This window comes from Engraulis encrasicolus, chromosome 11, assembly GCF_034702125.1.
Source record: "Engraulis encrasicolus isolate BLACKSEA-1 chromosome 11, IST_EnEncr_1.0, whole genome shotgun sequence".
Classification (NCBI taxonomy): Eukaryota; Metazoa; Chordata; class Actinopteri; order Clupeiformes; family Engraulidae; genus Engraulis; species Engraulis encrasicolus.
In genome coordinates this window covers 13,451,002-13,473,623 of record NC_085867.1, presented here as the reverse complement: position 1 = coordinate 13,473,623, position 22,622 = coordinate 13,451,002, and the positions used below count along the sequence as shown (strand labels likewise).

Below are 22,622 nucleotides of genomic sequence, written 5' to 3'. Positions count from 1 at the left end.
CGACACACCCACACCCCCCTTCACAACACTTCCCCCCAACGATCATCCCCAACCCACCCTTTGGCTATCCACCTGACCCAACCCACTCTCACCCGACCCAAACCTTTGTCCCCCCTTGGTACACCTTCACACCACCTTGTACCCCTTTGGTGACCCCCTCCTCTCCGCCTCAGCCGCACCTGCCCCGTAGCCTGTCCTCTTTGCCCCTCACTCTTTACCAAGAGCATTCCTGGCCATGCATCTCTCCTTTCCCCTGCATCCAGGAGCTGACGGAGAACGGCTACTCTGCGGCGGGCGAGGACAACGGGGGCCCCGCCAGGCCCCCCGGCCCCGCCCCCGACAGGAAGGAGCTGCAGCCCTGGGAGATGGAGCGCCGGCCCATCACCGTGCACTTTGGACAGGTGAGCGGCGCGGCGGGCCGGGGAGGGGACGAGCCAGCAGAACGGCTAGGCTAGCTACACAATTGGTTTAGGAATGGTCATGAGGGGTGGTTGTGTGTGCGTGTGTGTGAATGAGTCAATGCTTGAATGTAGACCTCTATTTTGTGTGCGTGTGTGTGTGTGTGTGTGTGTGTGTGTGTGTGTGCGTGCGTGCGTGCGTGCGTGCGTGCGTGCGTGCGTGCGTGCGTGCGTGCGTGCGTGCGTGCGTGCGTGCGTGCGTGCGTGCGCGCGCGCGTGCGTGCGCGCATGCGTGCGCGTGTGAGTATGAGAGAGAGAGAGAATTTGCCATGTGCAGCATGTTTATTGTGCATACGACTGTGCAGTACTTTGGATAGGTGAGAGCTGGGCTGAGCAAGAGGTTTGGGGAGTGATGCCGTGTGCTCTATTTGAGAAGGAATGTTACTGAAGGGGAGGGATACTTTATGTCTGTGTGTACGGATGTATGTGATTTAGAATTGGTATGTCTATGGATCAATACTTGCTCATAGACCTGGGCTGTGCGTGCGTGCGTGCGTGCGTGCGTGCGTGCGCGTGTGTGTGTGTGTGTGTGTGTGTGTGTGTGTGTGTGTGTGTGTGTGTGTGTGTGTGTGTGTGTGTGTGTGTGTGTGTGTGTGTGTGTGTCCGTGCATTCGCACGTGCCTATGAGAGAGTGCGGTATGTAGCACATTGGCTGTGCGTGTGAGGTGTCGTGTGGTGTGTGTTGGCAGTATTGACATGTTTGAATGATCCGCCCCTTGCACACCACACGTGCATGTGTGTGCGTTTCTCTGTTTGTGCGTATGTCGCTGTGAGGAGGCGTTAACGTGTGATTGGATGTTGATAGGGTGTGAATCACAGCGTTGAGTGTTGTTGTAAAGTATGTGAGAGAAGAACCTGTCACGAGCGATTGCTTATTTTCGAACACCAGCACCGTGAATAGAATCCCAGAGATGGTCTGCATTATATTTATATATACAAGCCAGGTATCTATGGCAACATGCAAGGTGTTGGCCCCTGGGTAAAGTAATCAGCCATGTTGCCACTATGATTCTGGCAGGTGTGTGTATGTGTGCGTGCATGCGTTTGTGCGTGCGTGCGTGAGGATGCATGTCACATCTATACCTGTGGTTGTGTGTGCGTATGGATGCATGTCACATCCGTGGGTGTGTGTCTGTTAGGGGTGGTACGGTTCACAAAATTCACGGTTCGGTTCATATCACGGTGTCAAGGTCACGGTTTTCGGTTCTCTACGGTTCTTTTTTTTTTAGTTCATGATAAATAGTGCACTTATCACTAAATATCCTACATATGGTTTGTATAGGCTTATAATGTGAAAATGGTGTGATTTTAATTGTGTCATCCTCTGATTTGGTCTTATACGCTAATGTTTTAATCAGAGAGACTGGATAAGGTACTCCTAAAATCTGTTCTAGATCTGTCTAGAATATGTTTTACATATTTTCCTGGGCAGTACATGAATTGCGGTTTGCGATGGATTGCACGGTTCGGTTCGGTATGTGTGTGAATTGTACGGTTTCGGTTTTCGGTGCGGTTTGTGCCATCCCTAGTGTCTGTCTGTCTGTCTGTCTGTCTGTCTGTCTGTCTGTCTGTCTGTCTGTCTGTCTGTCTGTGTGCCTGTGTGCCTGTCTGTGTCTGGCAACCGACTGTACATGGAAAACACTACCATTGCATAATAGCAATGGCATGCCCTTGTTACAGTGAGCAAATCAATGATTAAAGAATTAACATTTACTCACCACAGAGGAAGGAGTCATGTGGCGTACCCACAGGGCCGTGGTAGGAATTACTTTTTTATTAGTAAGAGTTAGTGACTTTTCCAGGTCACAATAGTATTGCTTTCTCTTGCAATAGTATTGCGTCTCTCCTCCTCCTCCTCCTCACTGTGTAAAAATGTAATGTTGTGAAGGAGTGCAACCACTCAAGAGATAGAGGGAAATGCAACATTTCAGAAGGGAGCACAAACAATCATTTTCTGAGGGAATCCAAAAAAATAAGGTCTAGAAATAAAATCAGAAAAAAAAACACCCAACCAGTCCAAGACTCATTGGAGCCTATAGATTCATATTTCATACTCTTTAAAAAAAGTTTTTTGGGGGGGAATTTTATGACTTTATTTAGCATAGGACTGTGGGAGTGTGACAGGAAACGAGTAGTAGAGAAAGAGGAGAGGGATCGGCAAAGGACCTTGGGCCAGAATCGAACCTGGGTCGCCGACATAATGGTACAGCATCTTAGCTAATTGAGCTACCACGCCCCCATATTTCATACTCTTGTGTAGATTTAGTAGTTACTGGGGAAAATATGTCATTATTGATGTAACAGGGGGTAACAAAAGAGCAGAGGGAATGCAAAAAAGTAAAGGTCAAGAATCTCCGAAAGAAAAAAAAAAGCCCATCCCACCCATAATTATTGAAGGCTATAGATTCATATTTGATGCTCTTGATATAGATTCAATATTATTGGGGAGGGGGAGTCAGTATTGATGTAACCGAGGAGGGACAAAAGAGCAGCCTTTGTTTTCGTTGAGATATGTTATTATTAATAGACAAGCCATTATGCTTATTCCTCCATTATGACATATTCACCTCCGCTGTTGCTGAGGTCCCCTCAGGGATGTCCTGCAGCTCCCTCTCTCTCTCCCTCTCTCTCTCTCTCTCTCTCTCTCTCTCTCTCTCTCTCTCTCTCTCTCTCTCTCTCTCTCTGTCTCTCTCTGTCTCTCTCTCTCTGTCTCTCTGTCTCTCTCTCTCTCTCTCTCTCTCTCTCTCTCTCTCTCTCTCTCTCTCTCTCTGATGTAATCAATGATTAGGTCCATGAAGGAAGTAATGCAAACGTACCCTCCAGACCCACCACCCAACCACCCACCCACCTACCCCCATCTTCCTCCCCCACCTCAGGCCGCACTGATGATGACAGTCACCACCAAAAAAAAGGGGGGGGGGGGATCAAACACCCGTTAACAGTACTCATCTTTGAAAGGGAAATTGTGTGTGTGTGTGTGTGTGGGGGGGGGGGGGGAGGGGGGGNGAGAGAAAGAGAAATTGGGGGGAATGGGGGCAAAGAGAAAAGCAAAGCAAAGCAAAGACAGGGGGAAATCACATTAAAATTCAGTACTCAATTTACATTGACAGTGTTGATCTGTTAAGCGTAAAAAGCACCACAACCCCCACCCCCTTCCATCCAACCACCCACCTTCACAGTAACGTAAAATGCCTCCTCTCTTTCAATCTCCGCATCATAAACCTCATTCCATCCTCCTCCTCTTCCTCCCTCCTCTTCCTCCCACATCCTCTCCCTCCTCCCTCCGCTCGTCCTCTTCCTCCTCTTCTTCCCCCTCCTCCTCTTCCTCCCTCCTCCTCCCTCCGCTTCTTCCTCCTCCCTCCGCTTCTTCCTCCTCCTCCTACTCCTCCTCTTCTTCCTCCCTCCTCCTCCTCCTCTTCCCCCCTCCTCTTCCTCCCTCCTCCTCCTCTTCCTCCCTCCTCCTCGTCATCCTCCTCTTCCTCCTCCTCCTCCTCCTCCTTCCTCTCTCCTCTTTATCCTCTTCCTCCCTCGTCCTCCTCTTCCTCCCTCCTCCTCCTCCACCTCCTCCTCCTCCTCCTCCTCCTCCTCCTCCCCCTCCCCTTCCTCTCTCCTCTTCAATGCCTTCCTCCCTCCTCCTCCACTTCTCCCTCCTCCTCCTCCTCCTCCTCTCCCCCCTCCTCCTCCTCCCCCTCCTCCTCCCCTTCCTCTCTCCTCTTCAATGCCTGCCTCCTCCTCCTCCTCCTCCTCCTCTCCCCCTCCTCCTCCTCCTCCTCCTCCTCCTCCTCCTCCTCCTCTTCCTCCTCCCCTTCCTCTCTCCTCTTCAATGCCTGCCTCCTGTCTGTCTGCTGCAGTATGCGTTGCCTGTTCGCCTCACAGGACAGATTGACAGCTCCTCTGTTACCTGACGAAGGCGGCTTATCAGCTGTGAGCAGCATCTCTCGCCGTCTTCTTTTGAATGCCCCTACCTCCACCCCCACCACACACACACACACACACACACACACACACACACACACACACACACACACACACACACACACACACACACACACACACACACACACACACACACATCAACCAAACTCACCACCACACCACACCACACACCCCCACGAGCCCCTGTTTTTTTTTTTTTTTTGCTTGTCACTCGGGTGCGCCCTGTCTGAAAAAGACATGGGGACGCCACCGCGCAACGTCACGTCACTCGGAACGAAACGTCCCTGCATCACATCGCATCACACGTGTGTGCAGGCAGCGCGCTTCAAAGGCACCTCTGTTCTTCTCTTCTCTTCTCTGTTTTCGTCTCCTCCCTGTGTTCTCTCCTTTTCTCTCTACTCTTCTCCTCTGTACTCTTCCTTTCAGCGTTCGGCCGACATAACAACGCTTGGTAAAGCGCCCACATCTGCGTGTCACGTCACGTGTGCCTGCCTATGTGTGTGTGTGCGGGCGGGCGTGCGTGCATCCGTGCCTCATCCATTGTCATGTGTGCTTGCATTGTTTGTGTGTGCGTGCCTGCCTAATCCGTCAGGCTTACCGTCATCCCTAATGAGAATACTATCTAGTGGCTGTCGCCAACACACACACAAACACACACACCAGGCAGGCGCTTGCTGTCATCTCATCCACACTCAATCTGCCTCCTCTCCTGTCCTCTTCTCCTCTTGGAGGTGGTGGAGGAGGAGTAGGAGGTGATGGAAGGTGATGGGGATCAAGGTGATGGGGTGAGTTTGGGGCTGAGAGGAGAGAGAAGGCAGGTGTCTTGTGGCAGCCTCTCTCTCTTTTGTTTCGTCCACAGCCCCCCCATCTGTCTCTCCCTCGGGGCTCTGTGACTAGGCCTTTCCTATTCTAGCACCTTCTCCTCCTCTCTGCCTCTCCTCCCCTTAACCATCTCCTCCTCCTCAAACTCCTCCTCCTCCTTCTCCTACACTCTGCTTCTCCTCCCCTTTACCATCTCCTCCTCCTCAAACTCCTCCTCCTCCTCTTCCTCCTCCTCATCTATCTCCTCTTCCTCTCCCGCCCTTTACCATCTCCTCCTCCTCTTCCTTCTCTTCCACCTCCTCCTCTCTCCCCCCCCCCAGGTGGGATGTGTCTCCCAGAGGTCTCTACAATGCCACTTCCTACTATCCTACTTATCTTTCTCCTCCTCTTCCTCTACCACAGCGTCTTTCCTCCCCTCCCCCTCCTCCTCCTCCTCCTCCCTTCCTCCTTTCCTCTCATCGTCTCTCATCTCCCTCCTCTCCTACTCCTTTACTCTAGCTTATTGTCTCTCCTTCCTCTCATTCCCTCCTTTATATCTCAAGAAGGAGGCCGCACCTTGCATAGTAGTGTTTTTAAAACACTACTATGCAAGGTGCGGCCTCCTTCTTGAAACATTGAATTTGAAATTTGGGCCAGCACCCTCAGAGATTTTATTTAATAAGAGTGACGCCTGCTCCAAGAAGAAAATCTCCTTTATATCTCCTCATATCTCCTCTAACTCTTCCTCCTCCTCTTCCTCCTCCTCCTCCTTTTCCTCTTCCTCCCTCCACCCTGATCTTCCTCCTCCTCTTCCTCCTCCTCCTCCTCCTCCTCTTCCTCCTCCTCCTCCTCCTCCTCCTTTTCCTCTCCTCCCTCCACCCTGATCTTCCTCTTCCTCCTCCTGGGGGTGGGCGTGGGGGTGGCGTTATTAATAAGTTGAGGATTTCTAGCAATAACACTGTCAGCAAAGCAGGTACACAAATTATGCTTTGCTAAACATTCCCCCTTTTTAAAATTTCCTCGTGAGCTCACTGGGGGCTTACTGTGCTGTATGTGATACAGGCACAGCACATTTGTCTTACTCATGTGTGTGTGCGTGTGCGTGCGTGCGTGCGCGTGTGTGTATGCGTGCGCGTGTTTGCATGAGCTTGTGTGTGTGCGTGTGCGCGCGCGCGCGCGTGTGTGTGTGTGTGTGTGTGTGTGTGCACGTGTGCGTGCACGTGTGTGCGCGCATGTGAGTGCACGTGCCCACGTGTGTGTCTCTGCCATGACGATTCCCCCCACTACACAACAGTGACCGTCCACCATATTTTAAACACTGCAAAGTCCTCCCTGGTGGGCCATGCAGTGGACCTACATGATATTGTTATGAATGTGCTGCACTTCTATAGCCAATTAAACCCACTCTATTGTTTAAATCTTTTAAAACTTTATTACTTTCACAGGTGGTTTGGTTTGGATGGTGTGTGATTAATCATTAGAAGAGCTCACTGTAGCTGCTTTTTTTCCTTCTTTCATAGGAATTGAATGTGATCAAATTCATTTATTTTTGATGATGAGTGTGTATCATTGATGGTTGCAGTGTATGGCAGTGCTGTGTTGAAATGCTCGAGTCGAATACTCGAGTTGTAAGTGTCTGCACAGTGGTGTGTGTGTGTCTGTGTCTGTGTGTCTGTGTGTGTCCATATGTGTGAGTGCAAAAGTGGATGTGATGAAGGGGTGGGGGAGGTCTGTATTGTGTTGTGTGTGCGAGCGTACATGTGTGTGTATGGTAGCTCAGTATGTGTGTGTAGCACAGTATGTGTATGGCTTGTGTGTGTGTGCAACGTGTCTGACCATGGTCTCTGGTGCTGCAGTCCACCACCACTACACCTGCACCACCCGCTCGTCCACCGCCCCCGCGCCCGCCCCCTCCCCGGCTCCAGCGCAGCAGCAAACCTGTGAGTATCACAGAACCACCCCCCTCCCAGTCTCCAGACCTCCAAACGCCCAGTCCCAGACTTCTTTCTTTGCCCCCTCTTCGCCCTCTCCTCTCTCCCTCTCGATGCCCAGCCTCGACCTTCGACCTCTAATCTACAAACTCTTACTCTGACCTGGACCCGCTCAGCGCACAATTTTTTTTTTTTTTGCAGGATGGTTGGAGAAGGCTCTTCACTAATCATGAGGAAAACACTTTTGCAGGAAAGCACTTTTGTCATGTGGCCCGGTTTGCGCAGTTTTCCCGCCGGCGCGGGAATTTCTAATTTCTGTTGCAAAACATGAAAATGCTCTGCTGTGCCCTGACCAAAACCATGCTTAGCCCCTAACCTGTCAGTTAAGCAACATGTTTGCCTCTTTACTTTTGCCAAGAACAACTAAACAAGCAAGGGAAATAGCGAAAGAGTGCTCTGACCATGCCTAAAGCTGGGCTTACACTGTGCGACTTTTGCCCCGATTTTGCCCCGATTTGGCACTCGCACGACTTTTTGAGAGTCGGGCCGATTTCTTGCTCAATCGCAGGTCAATCGTGAGTCTTGCGTCGTGCAGTGTACATGGGGTAACGACAAGCGATTTTGCCTCACGACCGTGCAATCGCAGGGTCGCAAGAAAATCAAAACGGTTTGAGATTCTGGTCGTGGCTCGTGCGTAAATTGCAGAGTTAGAGCAGTGCTACGACCCGATTTGACACTTCACATGCACAAATGAATAGGGCCGTGCGATTCGCTGTTGAGCGCGACCTCATCTCCACCTCAGGTGCGCATGTTCCCTCCTCTGCAGACCGGGGAAACATGCCTGTCGCGTCGTACGGTGGAAGCATTTCGCTCACATCCGACTGTGGGCTCGTGTAGTGTGAGGACGTGAGTCATGAGCCGTGAACCTTTTAAAAGTTAAATTCCATCGTGCAGTGTGAGCAGAAGCTAAAGACCCACGAGTGAAAATATCACACAGTGTATGCCCGGCTTAAACATAACCTGTCTCAGGGCGTGGTGGAGCACAAGTTACCATGCAAAAGTCACGATGCACAAACACGATAGACGGTTCAATTATGATGCCATGTTCTAAAAGGTTACCTCAACAAATGAAGACTCCCTCATGAAGAGACTTTCCCAGCCATCCTGCAGGGAAAAAAATTGTGTCCAGCCCTTGCTGCTGCGGTCGGTTTGGTTGGTCACTCCTCTTCCGTGTGGTGCAGTGCAGAGTGGAATCTCTGGATGGCCATTGGCTGGCTGGCTGGCATGACCTCTGAGCATGCCCACTAAGCTGTTTGACGCCTTCATTTCCTCACGGCTCAGTAAAGGAACTCTACTCTCCTCTACTTCCTGTGCTGTGGCATACCGTGTCTGTGCCCTAGCGGACGGATGGTATGAGTGTGGGTATGCTCCTTCTCCTGTGTTTTTCTTCCAAGCGAGGCATACTCACCACGCTCGCTGCTGCTCTGTGTGTGATGGATGGCACAGTTCAACCTCAGCTCACACCACTTGCCCTCCTTTTCAACTTGTTTTGAACTAAACAGACTTACTCAGTGGGTGTATGGGTTGGTGTGTGTGTGTCATGAACATCAATTTACGTACGGTAGGCGTGCGTGCGTGTGTGTGTGTGTTTGTGTCTGACCTCCTCTTCAACTGTCTGGAACTAATCAAATTTACTCAGTGTGCGTATGGAGTTGAACGTGTCTATGGATAGGTGTGGGTTTTGGAACCTTTCATAGTTGTGTGTTTTCCTGTGTGCGTTAATGTTTGAGTGTGACCATGTGTATGCACCATAGGAATGTCGTATGTGTGTAAGAAAGTAAGATGGGGTGTACTATAAGGTCTGCACAGTATCTGTATGACCAATGTGTGGTCTTTCTGTATGTGTGTGTGTGCGTGAACATCCTAATTAGCTAGTCTGCATGTGTGTGGATTTGGAATTGTACCTCTTTGTGTGTTTGTGTGTGTGTGTGATTGCACTCACTATATGACTACTACAGCTGTCACGCTAACGTGTGTTACCACACAAGTTCACTGCAGCATGTAACCTTTTCACCCTCACAGTAAACACAAACTTACATCTTACCTGTGATCTGAGAATTTAATTTAAGTCAGTATGTGTGTGTGTGTGTGTATGAAGAACACATGTATGTGTATGTGCGGAGACATGTTATGTACAGTAATGTACCCAATTTATTTGTATGTTGCTGTTGTCAAGGTACTGATCAAACATGGCTGTGGAGAAAACCTGTATGGCAGAGTGTGTGTAAGACTGCAGCATCAGAATAGAAACGATTAAGATCTGTGTAAAAATGAGCACTCTTAAATATATGGTAGGTTTCTTAGCAGCAGCATCAGTCCAGTCCCTTGCTGCGGTGCCCTGGACCTGTGTCTTTTAATCTTTGTTCTATATTCATTCGAATGGGTCTTGTGAAACTTACAAATTCACTGGTAGTTATTGTATATTTGTTTGGACATACTGATTAAGCTCACACTTGCATATAAATTGGATTAAAAAACCACACTTTCATGGCCAGCCAGGGTTCAGCTGTCATGGCCTGCTCCTGCTCTCCTTTCCCCCTTCCTCATCTCCATAGCCATCTCCACTGGATCTGCATTTCAAATACAGTTGCACCGCTGCACTTTCTCTCTGTCTTTGTCTGACTTCTACTCTTCCTGCCATCAGGCACTTTTGTCAACCCTCTCTCTATCCATCTTTTTTCCTCTATTCTATCTATCCATATTTTCGCCCTCCTCTTCCCCTCTTATGTCCGCTTATTCTGTCTATATACCCCTTTCTTTCTAGTTTTCTTTCTCTCCCTCTCTTTTTTCCTCTTTTGCCCTTCTTTTGCTCCCCCCCTTTCTCCCCTCTTCTCTTCTCTCCTCTGTATTTCCTCCTCTGCTTTGTTCTCTGTCTCCTAATGAAGTCCTCTCCCCCATGTCCCTGAGTCCAGCTTAGGGCTGCTTCTCTCCGCTCGTCTCTTTTGTCTGCTCAGCGCTCTGCTAATTACTCCTCTTGGCCTCCCCCTCCCTCCTCCTCCTTCCCCTAAACCTCCTCTGCCCCCCTTTCTACGCCTCCTCTGCCCCCCCCTCTACACCTCCTCTGCCCCCCCCCTCTACGCCTCCTCTGCCCCCCCCTCTACCCCATCCCCCTCACCATGGCCCACCCCCTGCTTCCTCCACCACCGTCCTCCACTCTCCCCCTGTCTTTTTCATCACTCTCTCTCTACTCTGTCGCTCTTGTGCCATCGTCCCTCCTCTGTGTTTTGTGTCCCGTTCCCTTCTCCACACTCTCTATGTGTTCAAACCCCCCCCCCCCCCCCCCGCGCCCCCCCCCCCCCCCCCCGCGCGCGCACATCTCCACTCGCCTCTGTCCCATCCCTCTTGTCCTCCCCTCTTCCTCTCTCTGTCTCTCTCACTGTTGCCATCTTCATCCATCCTTGTCCTGCCATTTTGTCACTTTCTGTCATTGTTGCCTTCTCTTGCAATCCTTCATAATTTCCTCTTCTCCTTCACCTATTGTCCCCCTTGTCCCTTATCCCATCTCCTCCTCCGCTGACCCCAGGTGTCTGGCCTCAGTTGACCCCTCTTGACCTCAGTAGAGTAGTTATGAGGTCACAGCTGATAGAGGGGGTCATCCCCATCCAGTCCCCATCTAGTCCTTCACTACAAGCTCTAAAGTCTGTGTGTCTGTGTCTGTAGGGGTTTGGCCTGTAAGTTTTAGAAGAGTAGCCATAATGTCATGGAGCTGACAGAGGGGGTCAACCCTCATCTAGTCCTTCACTACTGAGTCAAAGATAGTTTTTTGGCTCAGACGCCAGTTGGCGCAACGGCATCTAATACCCATACATTAATGAGTAATTGGTGGTTCATAAGCTGCAATGAATATGCTTCTTAGATAGTCCACTACAAACAAACAAATGGGGCAAAAAATCCAATACAATAGTGGCCCTGGCTGTCATTGCGCCGCCCTGCCGTGTGCTACTGCTGAAACATCACTGAGTTTAGCTTAGATCAGTGGTTCTCAAACTTTTTCAGACCGAGGACCACTTTGTCCCCCCAAAAATGTTCAGGGACCACCTGTCAACCGAATTGACAGTTGACGGGTGCTAATTTGACACTGCTAATTTCAATGCAGATTTTTTTTTTTACTCACATGTATTATGTGGTTATTGTGATGAAAATAAGATTTCAGCTATGCTTATCTTTGTAATAATGTCACAAAAAAATCCTACTGCTAGAAAATTAGAAATCCCAGTACGGACCACCTGAGCTGTGTCGTGACCACTGGTGGTCCCCGGACCACACTTTGAGAATCACTGGGTTAGATTTGTGTCCTTGTCTGTAGTGTTTCTGCCCCTACGTTTTAGGCAAGCTGCACAAGACTGAGTGTGAACGTCAACGTAGATAAGGTTGTTTTGTCATGAGGAAATATTTGCTAGTTTAATGAAAATATTGTAGCTGCATCCATGTATATTGTGTGTATGTGTGTGTAGTGTAGTGCTTTTACTGCGCTTACATTGTAAAGAAGTGGATGTATACAGTATTCTAAATAGCAACACCGTTGAAGTGTCGAGTGTGTTGTGTGCAGTACAGCATCCTAGGATGGAGGTCTGGTAATGTGTTGTGCAGTGTCTAGTGTGTGGTGTACAGTACAGCATCCTAGGATGGAGGTCTGGTAATGTGTTGTGCGGTGTCTAGTGTGTTGTGTGCAGTACAGCATCCTAGTCTGGAGCTCTGGGGTGTGTTTCTCGACAGTGTCGTTGCTATCTAAGTTAGCAACTTACGTGGTTGCAATGCAATTTCCCATTGGCAACTTACTAAGTTGCTAACTGGTTAGCAACGACACTATCGAGAAACGGGGTGCTGGTATTGTGTTGTGCCGTGTGAAGTGGATATGTGATGCTTGGTGCTGGTATTGTGTTGTGCCGTATGAAGTGGATATGTGATGCTTGGTGCTGGTATTGTGTTGTGCCGTATGAAGTGGATATGTGATGCTTGGTGCTTGGTTGCAGGCTCGTCCACCGAGGCCGCTGGTGCCCAAGAGACCGCGCAGCAACGTGGGACTGGGACTGGAGAACAGCCCCGAGCAGTAAGATGCACACACACACACACACACACACACACACACACACACACACACGCACACGCACGCACACGCACACGCACACGCACACGCACACGCACGCATACAGTACACACACGCACGCATGCAGTACACACACATAGCATATCGACATTAGATTCACATACAAAAAACAACATTTCAGACTTCTGTGTTCATAGCATAATTACTTCACATTGGATTTTTAGTTCAACGATAGTACATGTACAAATAATCCAATATAATTGAAATAATTGCATTACAGTTCACATGGTTACCTGACAACTGCTGTAGGCTAGACCTTACCTGGATGGAAAGAGAAGGGAGGTGACACTTGTAGTGGTGGCTTTTTGGTGTGTGTGTTTGGGGGTGGGGGGGGGGGGGGGGGGTCGCTGACTCAGCAGGTGCAGTTTGACACTAATTAACTCACTAGCACGTGTGTGTGCCAGACACCCCCCTAGGGTAACACCCCCACCCCCTCCACATCACATCCCCTTCCCTCTTCTCTTTAATTTCCATTAACCTCGTCCGCACGTGACCAATGCAATCGGGAAGAGCACAGCAGTCCTCACTCTACTGTACACTACTAGTCACTCTCAAGTCACCATCACTGAATGGAATTGATGTTGTGTAATCACTAACACGGGTTTACTGTACCGTATGCTTTTCCAAAAACACTTGTGAATGTTGTTGTGTCATTGTCATTGTGCAGTACCACGATGTGTGTACCACCACCTAATGCCTTCTCTTCCTTCGCTGTAGCCCAGCTTCGAGTAAAAAGGAATATAATGTACCTTTACTGAGGTGATCATATGTCTACTAAGTTGAAAATTATGAAGGTGGAAATAGTATAGCTTTATTTTATATTGCTCAACGACAATTCAACCAAGCTTAATTTGCTGTCATGGTAATGCATCATGCTTCTGGAATACAGTTAAAGGTTTTTCATTGATGGAAAACCCCCCCAAAATGAATCTTTCTTGTTCACTCTCCAGCAGATACAAATAGGCATACTCGCCATGTATTTTTGTCCCATTCTTTTTTTTGCGGACACAACCCAATCAAGAAGTATTTCCTCCCTGCTTATAGTGGAGGAAATTGGCAAGCGAAGGGTTAAGGCGTCTGTTCTCTTACATTCACACCTTCTGTGCCAATCTCGCGCTCGCGAATGAAGCCTCATTAACCGTCAGACTTATCCATATGTTTGCCTTATGTCACTTGACTGCGCTTGTTCACACTCCCTGGGATCTGTGAATATGAACATGTCAGGGGCTTTTTGTCTTCCCTTTTCTGATGGAGGATTAGCCTGAAGCCTGGCACTAAGCATTCACACAGCAAATCGAGACGGCTCGATAGGTTTGCAAGATGACATATCTCCTCAGGCCCTGATGTTTTTCCACCAGTTGAATGGGTCTAAGACAACACAATTGCTGCAAATCTTGAAAAAAAACCACTAACACACGTTTTTTTTTTGCTGATTGTGAGGCACCTGTTTGTGTAATTGTCCCCATGAAATCCAATGCTTTCTATGGCTTTTACCCAGAGATGCGCTGCCATCTAGTGGGCAGTCGGCTGTATTGTATGAAGAAATGAAGAGGACCGTTGTGATGTGGTGATGTGGTGTTAAAAATGTGTAATAAACATTACACTTTGTGTCATGCATGTATATCTGAATGTTTTGACAATATGGTGCTTTCAGCTTTACAAAAGATTATTTTAGAACACTGGTGAAATGCTCTTCTGTCCCTGTCTACTGTTTTTTTTCTTCACTTTTTTACATGCTTTTCACATCGAAGGAAAATGAAAGGAAAATCTCTAATCTTATGTCTTAAGTTTGTTTTTCAGTGTCTGCTGAATCTTGGCAAATCCACCTGAGCAGACTGCATTGTGTGCTCTTTGATGGAATTTTTCCGTGTATTTCACTGTACAATCACAAACTCCTTTTTCAGAAAAAAAATGTTTTCGCTTCAATCAGTTGAATATCAAATGACACAACTGTTTCTCCCCCTTTCTTCCCCTCCTCATCTCTCCTCTCCTCTTATCTCCTCACTCCCCATGTCTACCCCTCTCCCTCCTCCTCTGTCTGTACCCGTCTTGGGCACGCCTGTGTGTGTACTCTGGTATGGGGCTGCTTTCTGTTCTACCCTCCCTTCTTCTCCCCTGCCACCAATCTTTTCTCACTCTATCCCTCTCTGCCTCTCTTTCTCTCTCTCTCTCTCTCTCTCTCTCATCATCTCTCCATCTCGGTCTGTCTCTCTCTCCCTCCCTCCCTCCCTCTACCTCTTTCTCTTCCTATCTCTCTCTCCACATCTCTCTCTCACACCTTCTCTCTCTCTCTCTCTCTCTCTCTCTCTCTCTCTCTCTCCCTCCCTCCCTCTACCTCTTTCTCTTCCTATCTCTCTTCCTATCTCTCCCTCGACATCTCTCTCTCTCTCTCTCTCTCTCTCTCTCTCTCTCTCTCTCTCTCTCTCTCCTTCCCTTCTCCCCTCCCAGCTATGTGCGTCCCACGCGGCACTACACCGTCTTTCTGTCCGAGGAGGACTCTGGCGACGAGCCGCAGCATGACGACGACTCCATCACTGGCTTCCCCGAAAACTTTCTTTTCTCCACCCCCTTTGAATGGTCTCCCCCTTTTTTCTCTACCTCTCTTTCTCTTGCTCTTTTCCTCCTCTTCCATCCTCCGCTCTGCTTGTGTCTGATTGGCTGATTTGTGCCCGTGCGCATGGCTGGCCCGGCATGCTTTCTCTCACGCGTACCTCACCAAATCACCCACATCTGTCATTATGCTGATTGGCTAGCTTTATGTGTGCTCGAGAGATGTAATTGGCTTGCCAGGGTGTCATGTGACTCATCTCCTAGGTAACGTGCTAACAAAGAATTGTCTAGTGGAGTAAGATACTTCAAGCCCGTGCATTTCCTTGTTATGTCAGGTGAACGCCCCTTTAGGAAACCTTCGGGTAGGAGACCTTTGGAGACTTAAACTTGAGAAAGAATGGAGTTCCCTTGGCGCTGTAGATTGCGGTAGCGCACATCTTAAGCCGTCACGAAATGCCACAGAAAGAGGAGAAGAAGGGGACAAATGCCCCCTTAGGAGATCGAATTTGAGCACACCCCTTTGTATTGTTTGGGCGGAGTTTAAATGATCTTACTCTACTGAAAAGTCTTTGCTACTAACATGGGACAGTGGGTTGCTTGGAGATGCAGCAGGCTCCAGTCATGGCATGCCATTTCACTCTAATACAGAACTTTATAACCATAACATACTGCTGCGTCTTCAAAACTTTTATTTTGAGAGAACAGTTTGTGCGTGCGTGCGTGTATGTAAGTGCACATGTGCGTGTGTCTGGGATGAAAATTTGCTAAAAATATATATAGCAACTACTGCAGCATTTTTTTTAGCTACTACTGAAAAAGAAATACTAAACTTCAATAGTAGTTCAGTAGTGAAACATCAGTTTTTCATCAATAGGTAATTTAGTTACCTAACTATATCATTCAATTTTAACAGCATTAGGCAGCTAACTGGTGCAAATTTCCACCATTTATTTGCTTATAGCATATGTCTGTGTTTGCGTAAAAAAGCCAGAGAAGTTTATTTTGTCCGGCTAAAAGGTAAATGGCGTATTTTACATATAGAAACTTACCTGAAATATGCACTCATCATATTTCCATCCATCCATCCATCCATCCATCCATCCATCCATCCATCCATCCATCCATCCATCCATCCATCCATCCATCCATCCATCCATCCATCCATCCATCCATCCATCCATCCATCCATCCATCCATCCAACTCCTCTTCACCCAGTGGTCACCATAACGTAGCCTGTGGTTCCTTCCAGGCCGCAGCCCTACCGCTCTCTGAAGGAGTCCGACCCCGTGGAGGGGGAGGATGAGGGGGGTTTCGCTCCAGGAGGGGAGAGGCCCCAGGGCCGCACGGCGCCCCCCAGCCCCGTCAGGGAGAAATACACGGAGATCAACCTGCTGGGCGACATGCTGCTGGTCTACCAGGAGGGGGAGCCGGAGAGCCAGCAGATGAGCCTGGCCAAGAGCCTGGAGGACATCAGGCTCAGCAAAGACCTGGAGGAGCAGCAGCACAAGTTCAGCTACCAGGTCAGAAATCACACCGGTGGAGGTGCAGTGAGGAGGGTCAAAACCCTCCTGAAAGCACTAAATTCTGCCCAATATAAACTTATTTCTACTGATTTCTATGGCCATAAATCTGCAGGAAAAAAAATCAGTAAAAATGTAATTTTCTCTCATTTTTACCCGCACACGGTCATCCTGAGCAGCCCAGTTGTTCGGGAAACGGCTTAGTCTGGCAACACGGGTAGTGGGGTAATGTGCGGCGCAGGAATTGGCAGATGTGTAGGTTTGACTCTGTTGATTTTGAGAAAAAGTCCCCTGCACAACCAGGATTTCTTTTGCTCCCAATATTTTATTTTTTCGTGACGTTTTGGGAAACGTCACGAAAAAATAAAATATTGGGAGCAAAAGAAATCCTGGTTATGCAGCGGACTTTTTCTCAAAATCATCTAGTCACTTTTGGTCCTGCTCCCAGGTCAGACGTTCCTGTGGATGTGTGAGCTTTCCATCATTACCTCTAGGTTTGACTCTGGCCATTTCCCAACTCTTCCCCATCTCTTCCCTATCTCTCTCTCTGAATGAACAGCGTGTGGGAGCTTGTTTTGTGAAGTTAGTGACCATGCTCATCTGCTCCTGTGCAACTGCCAATAGAAGATGTACATGAAGTTTTCAGATGTACACGTATTGTCATTACTTGGAGTACTGTATAGCAAGACTTGCTTGTGAAAGAACAAGCCCTGACAATATGCAGTATTTCCTCTCTCTGTGCTCCTATAAAAGTCCATCTGTCATGGCTAAAGAGTATCAGTTTCATTGAAAAAAAAATCTAAATTCAGTTTATAAATGTTAATAATATAACTAAAGATATTTTTATGGGCTTTTTGCCCTTAATGCAGATAGGATAGTGAAGGGAGACAGGAAGTGGGTGTGCAAAGAGAGATGAGGTAGGAATGGCAAATGACCCAGGCCGGATTCGAACATGGGCGCCCCTGGGCAAGCAAGTCCATATGTTAATAATAGAAATGATGTATAAACGATGTTCCTGCTTGTCCTTTTCCAGCGCATGGACCTCAGTGGCAGCGAGCGCACGAGAACACTACCCGGCTTGAAGCACTCCAACCCTTACAACAAGCTGTGGAGCCAGGGGCTGGATGACATGGCCGTGCCCCCTGGCCGCACCTCCCCCACCTGGGAGAGGCCTCTCTCCGTGCCCCCCTTGGAGCCTCCAGACCCCCGGCCACCAAGCGCCGACAGCTGTGGCGGCCAGGAAAGGCATCTGGACGGCGGGTGTATCACCATCCCGCGCCCCCACGGCCGAAAGACCCCCGAGCCGGGTAAAGTGTTGGCACCGCCTGTGCCCCTGCCGCGGGCATCTAAGCCTCAGGGTGGTGGTGGTGGGGAGGGCGGGCTGAGCGGGCTGAGCGGGCTGAGCGTAGGGGGACAGGAGTTCCGGCAGGCCCTCAACATGTCACCTCTATCCAGTGCCTCTCAGGACACGGACCTTCTGAAGGAGGAGGTGGACCTGCTCAGTCTGCTGGATCCTCTCAACTCGGACTCGGCAGCCGCCAACACTGCAGTGGTGGCCCCCTCCCCCACCCCTGGGGAGCCGGAGCACACAGCGACCCCGCAGGAGCAGCAGCTGCGGCCCCCTATGCCGCCGCCCCGACCATACCCCCAGAGCCTGCCCCCGTTTCCCCTCAACGTCCCCCTCAACCCCTTCGCCCAGCACGGCTTGCCCGCCTACCCGCCCCCGCACCGTCCCTACTCCCCCGTGGTGGGCACCAACCCCTTCAGCGGGGGCTACATGCCCACGGGCCCCCCCGCTGGCTACTACCATGCACCCGGCACGGCGCTCACGCCCCCACACCCTCATCCGCTCTCCATGTTCCGCCAGCCCTCCCCCGCGGGGCCCGGGCTCCCCCTGGGGCCCCTGAGGCCCTCACCCGTGCCCGTCTTCGGCCGCACGGGGCCCCCTCCGTCCTCCAGCAGCAGCAGTGGGGCTCTCTGCAGCCTCCTGGACTCTCCAGCCGCCCCTACGAGCCTCTCGCTGCCCAGGCCCCTGGCTGGGGGCGGTGGTGGTGGTAGTGGTAGTGGTGGTGGGGATGAGGACGGTGGCTCAGACCAGAACCAGACACCCAAGGACCCTTTCAGCGAGCTGCTGGCCATGGCCAAACCAGCTCTCACGCCCGCCGCCCCGCAGAAGAAGAAGGTGGAGGACCTACGCAGACAGTGGGAGACGTTTGATTAGTCCATGTGACTAAGAATGCGCCTTTTTTCCAACACTGTATCCGCCTCCCTCTGTATCCCACTTCCTCCTATTCCTTCTCTTCCTCCTCTTACTGCTCTGTCTGTCTGTCAATCTGCTGCTGCTGACCAATGGCAGGCTATGATGGATGGTTGTGACCAAGAGTGAAAGAAGGCGGTTGGAAACCAGAGCGCTTTCTAAATCCCCCTATCTATTGGCTGCCCACATGGCTACTGGTTTTCTATTGGCTGCCCACACGGCTACTGGTTATCTATTGGCTGCCCACATGTGTCCGGGTGCACATTGGGGTTAAATATATGTAACAGATGCCCACCTAGCAGAGTTTGGAGGTAGAATATTTGATCCGGCACCTTGCGTTGGTCTCTCTTCAGATGTTTTGATGTTTTGACCCACCGTCCACTCAGCAACTCCACAAACTCCAGCAGCTGGAAAAAAGGACTCTGAAATGCTTTGGTTCATGTCGGCTGCCTTTTGGGCCCTCCTGGGTAATGTGGTGGAGATATCGATCGCAGGGGGTGGGAAGGAAACGTGTCAGCGGTGGAAAGGGGCCAGCAATGTGCTTGCCTTGAACTGTGATCTTTGACCCCCCATTCAGTTGGGTCAAGGCCATGCTTTAAAGGTGTCTCCAAGAGAAGAGCCGGCAAAGGCAGAGGAGATGCCAGTCGATGACTTAATTCCTGAGGACAGACTTGTCTCCAGTACACACAGGCACACAATGCATTTGTGATTTTAAAGTTGGGCAGACTTTGATGTGCACATGGATCAGGAATTTCAAAGAAAATGGAGAACTGAAGTTGCCTTTTTAAAGGGACATTCACTGGATGTAGGGGAGGGGAACTCGATATAAAGAAGAAACAAAAACAAAACGTGTATAAGCTTTCTCTCGTAGTTGCGCTAAATGTCCAAAACACTGCAGTTATCCAGGGTAGGCCTTGTGGGCAACGTGTCATTGTTTTCTGAGGTGGCTATCGGAGGGAAAAAAATATCTATCAGCTGTGCACCTATATAGTTTGCTTTCTTCTTTCTTTGCCAATAATCTCTTTTTGTTTCGTTTGTGTTGGTTTGCTTTTGTTGGCCTTCTAAATCCTTATGTAACTAGTATTAGACTGTATTATTGAAAATTTGCTGCTTTTCGATTTGAAGTGCAATGCCACTCCCAGCCTATGATGATGATGATGATGATGATGATGATGATCTGTTGTAATCTAAAAGGGTCTGGTCACCCTTAAGAAAAAGACTCAATCAGCAGAAGTTTTAACGTTAATCAGGTTAGAAATGTTTGTGTTCGATTTTTGAAGGCCAGCGTCTTTTGCTCTCTGGTTCTGTAAGTCCGAATTGTGTCTCATGTAAAATTGATCTTCCTCTTGTGCCTCCCAGTAGGTAGGTAGGCTCTCACTATTATTGTGCAAACAGTTTGTCACTACGCAGTGCAGTCAAGAAAAGACTCAAAACAATTGTATTGTTGTAAAACGTAGCAAGAATTTGTTACTAAAATGATTAACAAGGTCTTTGGAATCAGACCGCTGCCAGCCTGTTTGACCAAACGTACACAGTACAGTAAGACGGTATGGTCAGGCCAGTGTTGTTTGGTTCAGATGCAACATTGATGCAAAACAGCAGAAGTGTCAAAAGTCTTGTTCCGAAGTGAAAACTCTGCCACATCACAGATTCCTCCCAACAGAGGTGACTTCACTTACCGTAGAAACTGACCTACTTGTGAGGGCTCATCACGACCACATGATTAAGAGCAGGTTGGATCAAAATTGTGGCAGGGTTTTTATTTTCAGAACATGGGATTGACAACTCTGAAAAAACGCTAATAGTTTCCCCAAACACTCAAAAGGGTCATCATTATTTTCCTTGCCAGTTACTTTTGAAATCTTGCCAGTTTTTACTCGGGAGGGAAGCGCTCCTCTCCGAGGGCCCACATCTTGTACTGGAGTTATAAAAAGGGAAACGGATTCATGGTCAGTTGGACAGTTACTGAAACACTATTATGGCTCAGACGTGTAGAGGAACTACACGAAATGGAAAAAAAGGCAGATTTTGTTACTTTTAAGGTTAGTTTGGCAGTTGAACCGGACTCTCTCTCTCTCACACATACTCTCTATGCACACACACAGGTTTAACGGGACAGCACAGATTACTGATTTTGCAAGTTACTTAAAAAAAGGGAATTTTAAAGTTTTTTAAAGAGAGGCATTTTCCAGTCTACATTACTGAATTCTGATGATAACATATGAACGTATATGTGCTGGCTACAATATATAAAGCTATGATACAGTACTGTTATATTGATACTGCAGCAAAAACAGAATGACTTCAAGACTGTACGCCATGCGATATGCTCATTGATGTGGATCCTGTACAGTATATACATATTTATTATGAATTCAATTAGGGAAAAAAACATTCGTTACTCATTCAAATCATCCTTTTTAAAAATCTAATCATGTGAACAGCAGCCCAGAACAAATGTTTAGTAGTACAGTGTTTGCCTTGCAACCCAGAAGAACTGAACTAATCATTGGATCATTACTTTCTTTTCAATAGTCCAGAACCACCAGTCACTTTTGTTATATTTCAACAGTCAGGGAAGTGTAGAAGCGTGTAATGAACAACAAGGTCAGATATTGACTAGTTTCCACATTCATTTCTGTCATTAGAACTCTGTAACTACAATAGATATCTATCGTAATAGCAAAAGGATGCTTTTAGGGACAGTTCTTGTCTAGACGATGTTTAGCTGGGTGTCCGCTCTGTTTGACGCACATGTTTTCTGGGTTAAAGATGCACTTCCGTCTCTCTTATCGGTCCTCGAGTTAGCACTTGGGGACAATTTAGCATAGCAAGTCACCACATAAACAAATTCATGTCTACGAAAATGTTGCCTTATAGCAAACAAAAATCCCATAAATAAAAGGAAACTCTGTATGTGAAGCTTGATTTTTCAAAAGTGTGTGTCCAATACGTGTGTCCGCCTGTGTGGCTTTGCTTTTATTGAAGAAGACAAACGACTGAAAACAAAAGACTGAGGCTATTAATGTGTGTCCTCAAGGATCAGCATTTTAGCTGTTTGTGATTTATTTTTAGCTGGGTGTGTAACGCTCAATGCGTTTTGTCAGTGTTGCCAATCAATCCAATGCTTTAGTCTCCCATGATTGAAGAGGGTGTTATACTGAAAACCTCCAACAGGGGGTGGTACTTGAGTGACCAGCTTTAATAACCTCAGGAATAGGTTTTGTTTATTTGTTTGTGTTTGTGTTTTTGTTTTGCTTTGTCCAATATTCCCTCTTCTCCTTAAAGAATGTTTCCTATAGTAATGTGAACATAATGTCTTTTATACATACATGGAGCACTTTGTGTTTGTTTTTTGTTTTGTTTTATTTTTTTCATTTTATTTTTGTTTTGATTATGTTGTTTTTGAACTATCACACTATTAAAAGTGCACATATCCTCACAGCCTCAAATTGTCTGGAGTCTTCTTAATCTTACTTATTTTGTCATTTTGCTGCTTGCATGTCATTGCACATCCATACTGATTTTAACTCTGTGCAAACTGTGCATTAATGGAACATTGTCTCGGTCCTTGTCTCATACGTTTTGTGTGATGTTTATACTAGGACGAGAGGACGAGAAGACATATCTGTTTTTGGTCATATATATATTCAGTAAAATGGTCAAAAACTCAAAAGCCCACTCCCAGATTTTTTAGCTAAATATATATTGATTGCCACTCAGTGGTGGGAAATTACACACAGTCCCCTGTGACTCATCAGCCCCCCATATGGTCAGGATAGGGCCCCCACCACCTATACAAGAAGACCCTGTGCCCAGGGGCAAGAAGACCCCCACTTGCCTCCCCTATAGCTCTGGCCCTGTTGCCACCAGTTTCACCCTGTCTTCATCACAGTAAGATACTAAGAGAATTATCTGCTTAAATGATCAGAATCGGGTGTCCTAATCACTGGCCTGCCCAAGGCTGACGTTGTAATAGTTGCAAAAGGTGAACTGATATT

The 22,622-nt window shown here is 48.2% G+C and overlaps 1 protein-coding gene across 5 annotated transcripts in view; it reads left to right on the top strand.

Moving 5' to 3' along the window:
* The window catches only part of dennd1a (DENN/MADD domain containing 1A), a 155,249-nt gene extending 133,186 nt beyond the window's left edge, over window positions 1–22,063 (top strand). For 2 of the 5 annotated variants that reach the window (XM_063209929.1, XM_063209927.1), the window contains 6 exons: window positions 264–401; window positions 7,052–7,135; window positions 12,160–12,236; window positions 14,742–14,870; window positions 16,094–16,364; window positions 17,398–22,063. In XM_063209929.1, the coding sequence (XP_063065999.1) occupies window positions 264–401; window positions 7,052–7,135; window positions 12,160–12,236; window positions 14,742–14,870; window positions 16,094–16,364; window positions 17,398–18,585 (1,887 nt within the window). In that variant the 3' untranslated portion in view covers window positions 18,586–22,063. The remainder of the gene's footprint in view (window positions 1–263; window positions 402–7,051; window positions 7,136–12,159; window positions 12,237–14,741; window positions 14,871–16,093; window positions 16,365–17,397) is intronic. The other 3 variants (XM_063209928.1, XM_063209930.1, XM_063209931.1) reach the window with 3 other exon arrangements.
* The last annotated feature ends 559 nt before the right edge of the window (window positions 22,064–22,622 follow it).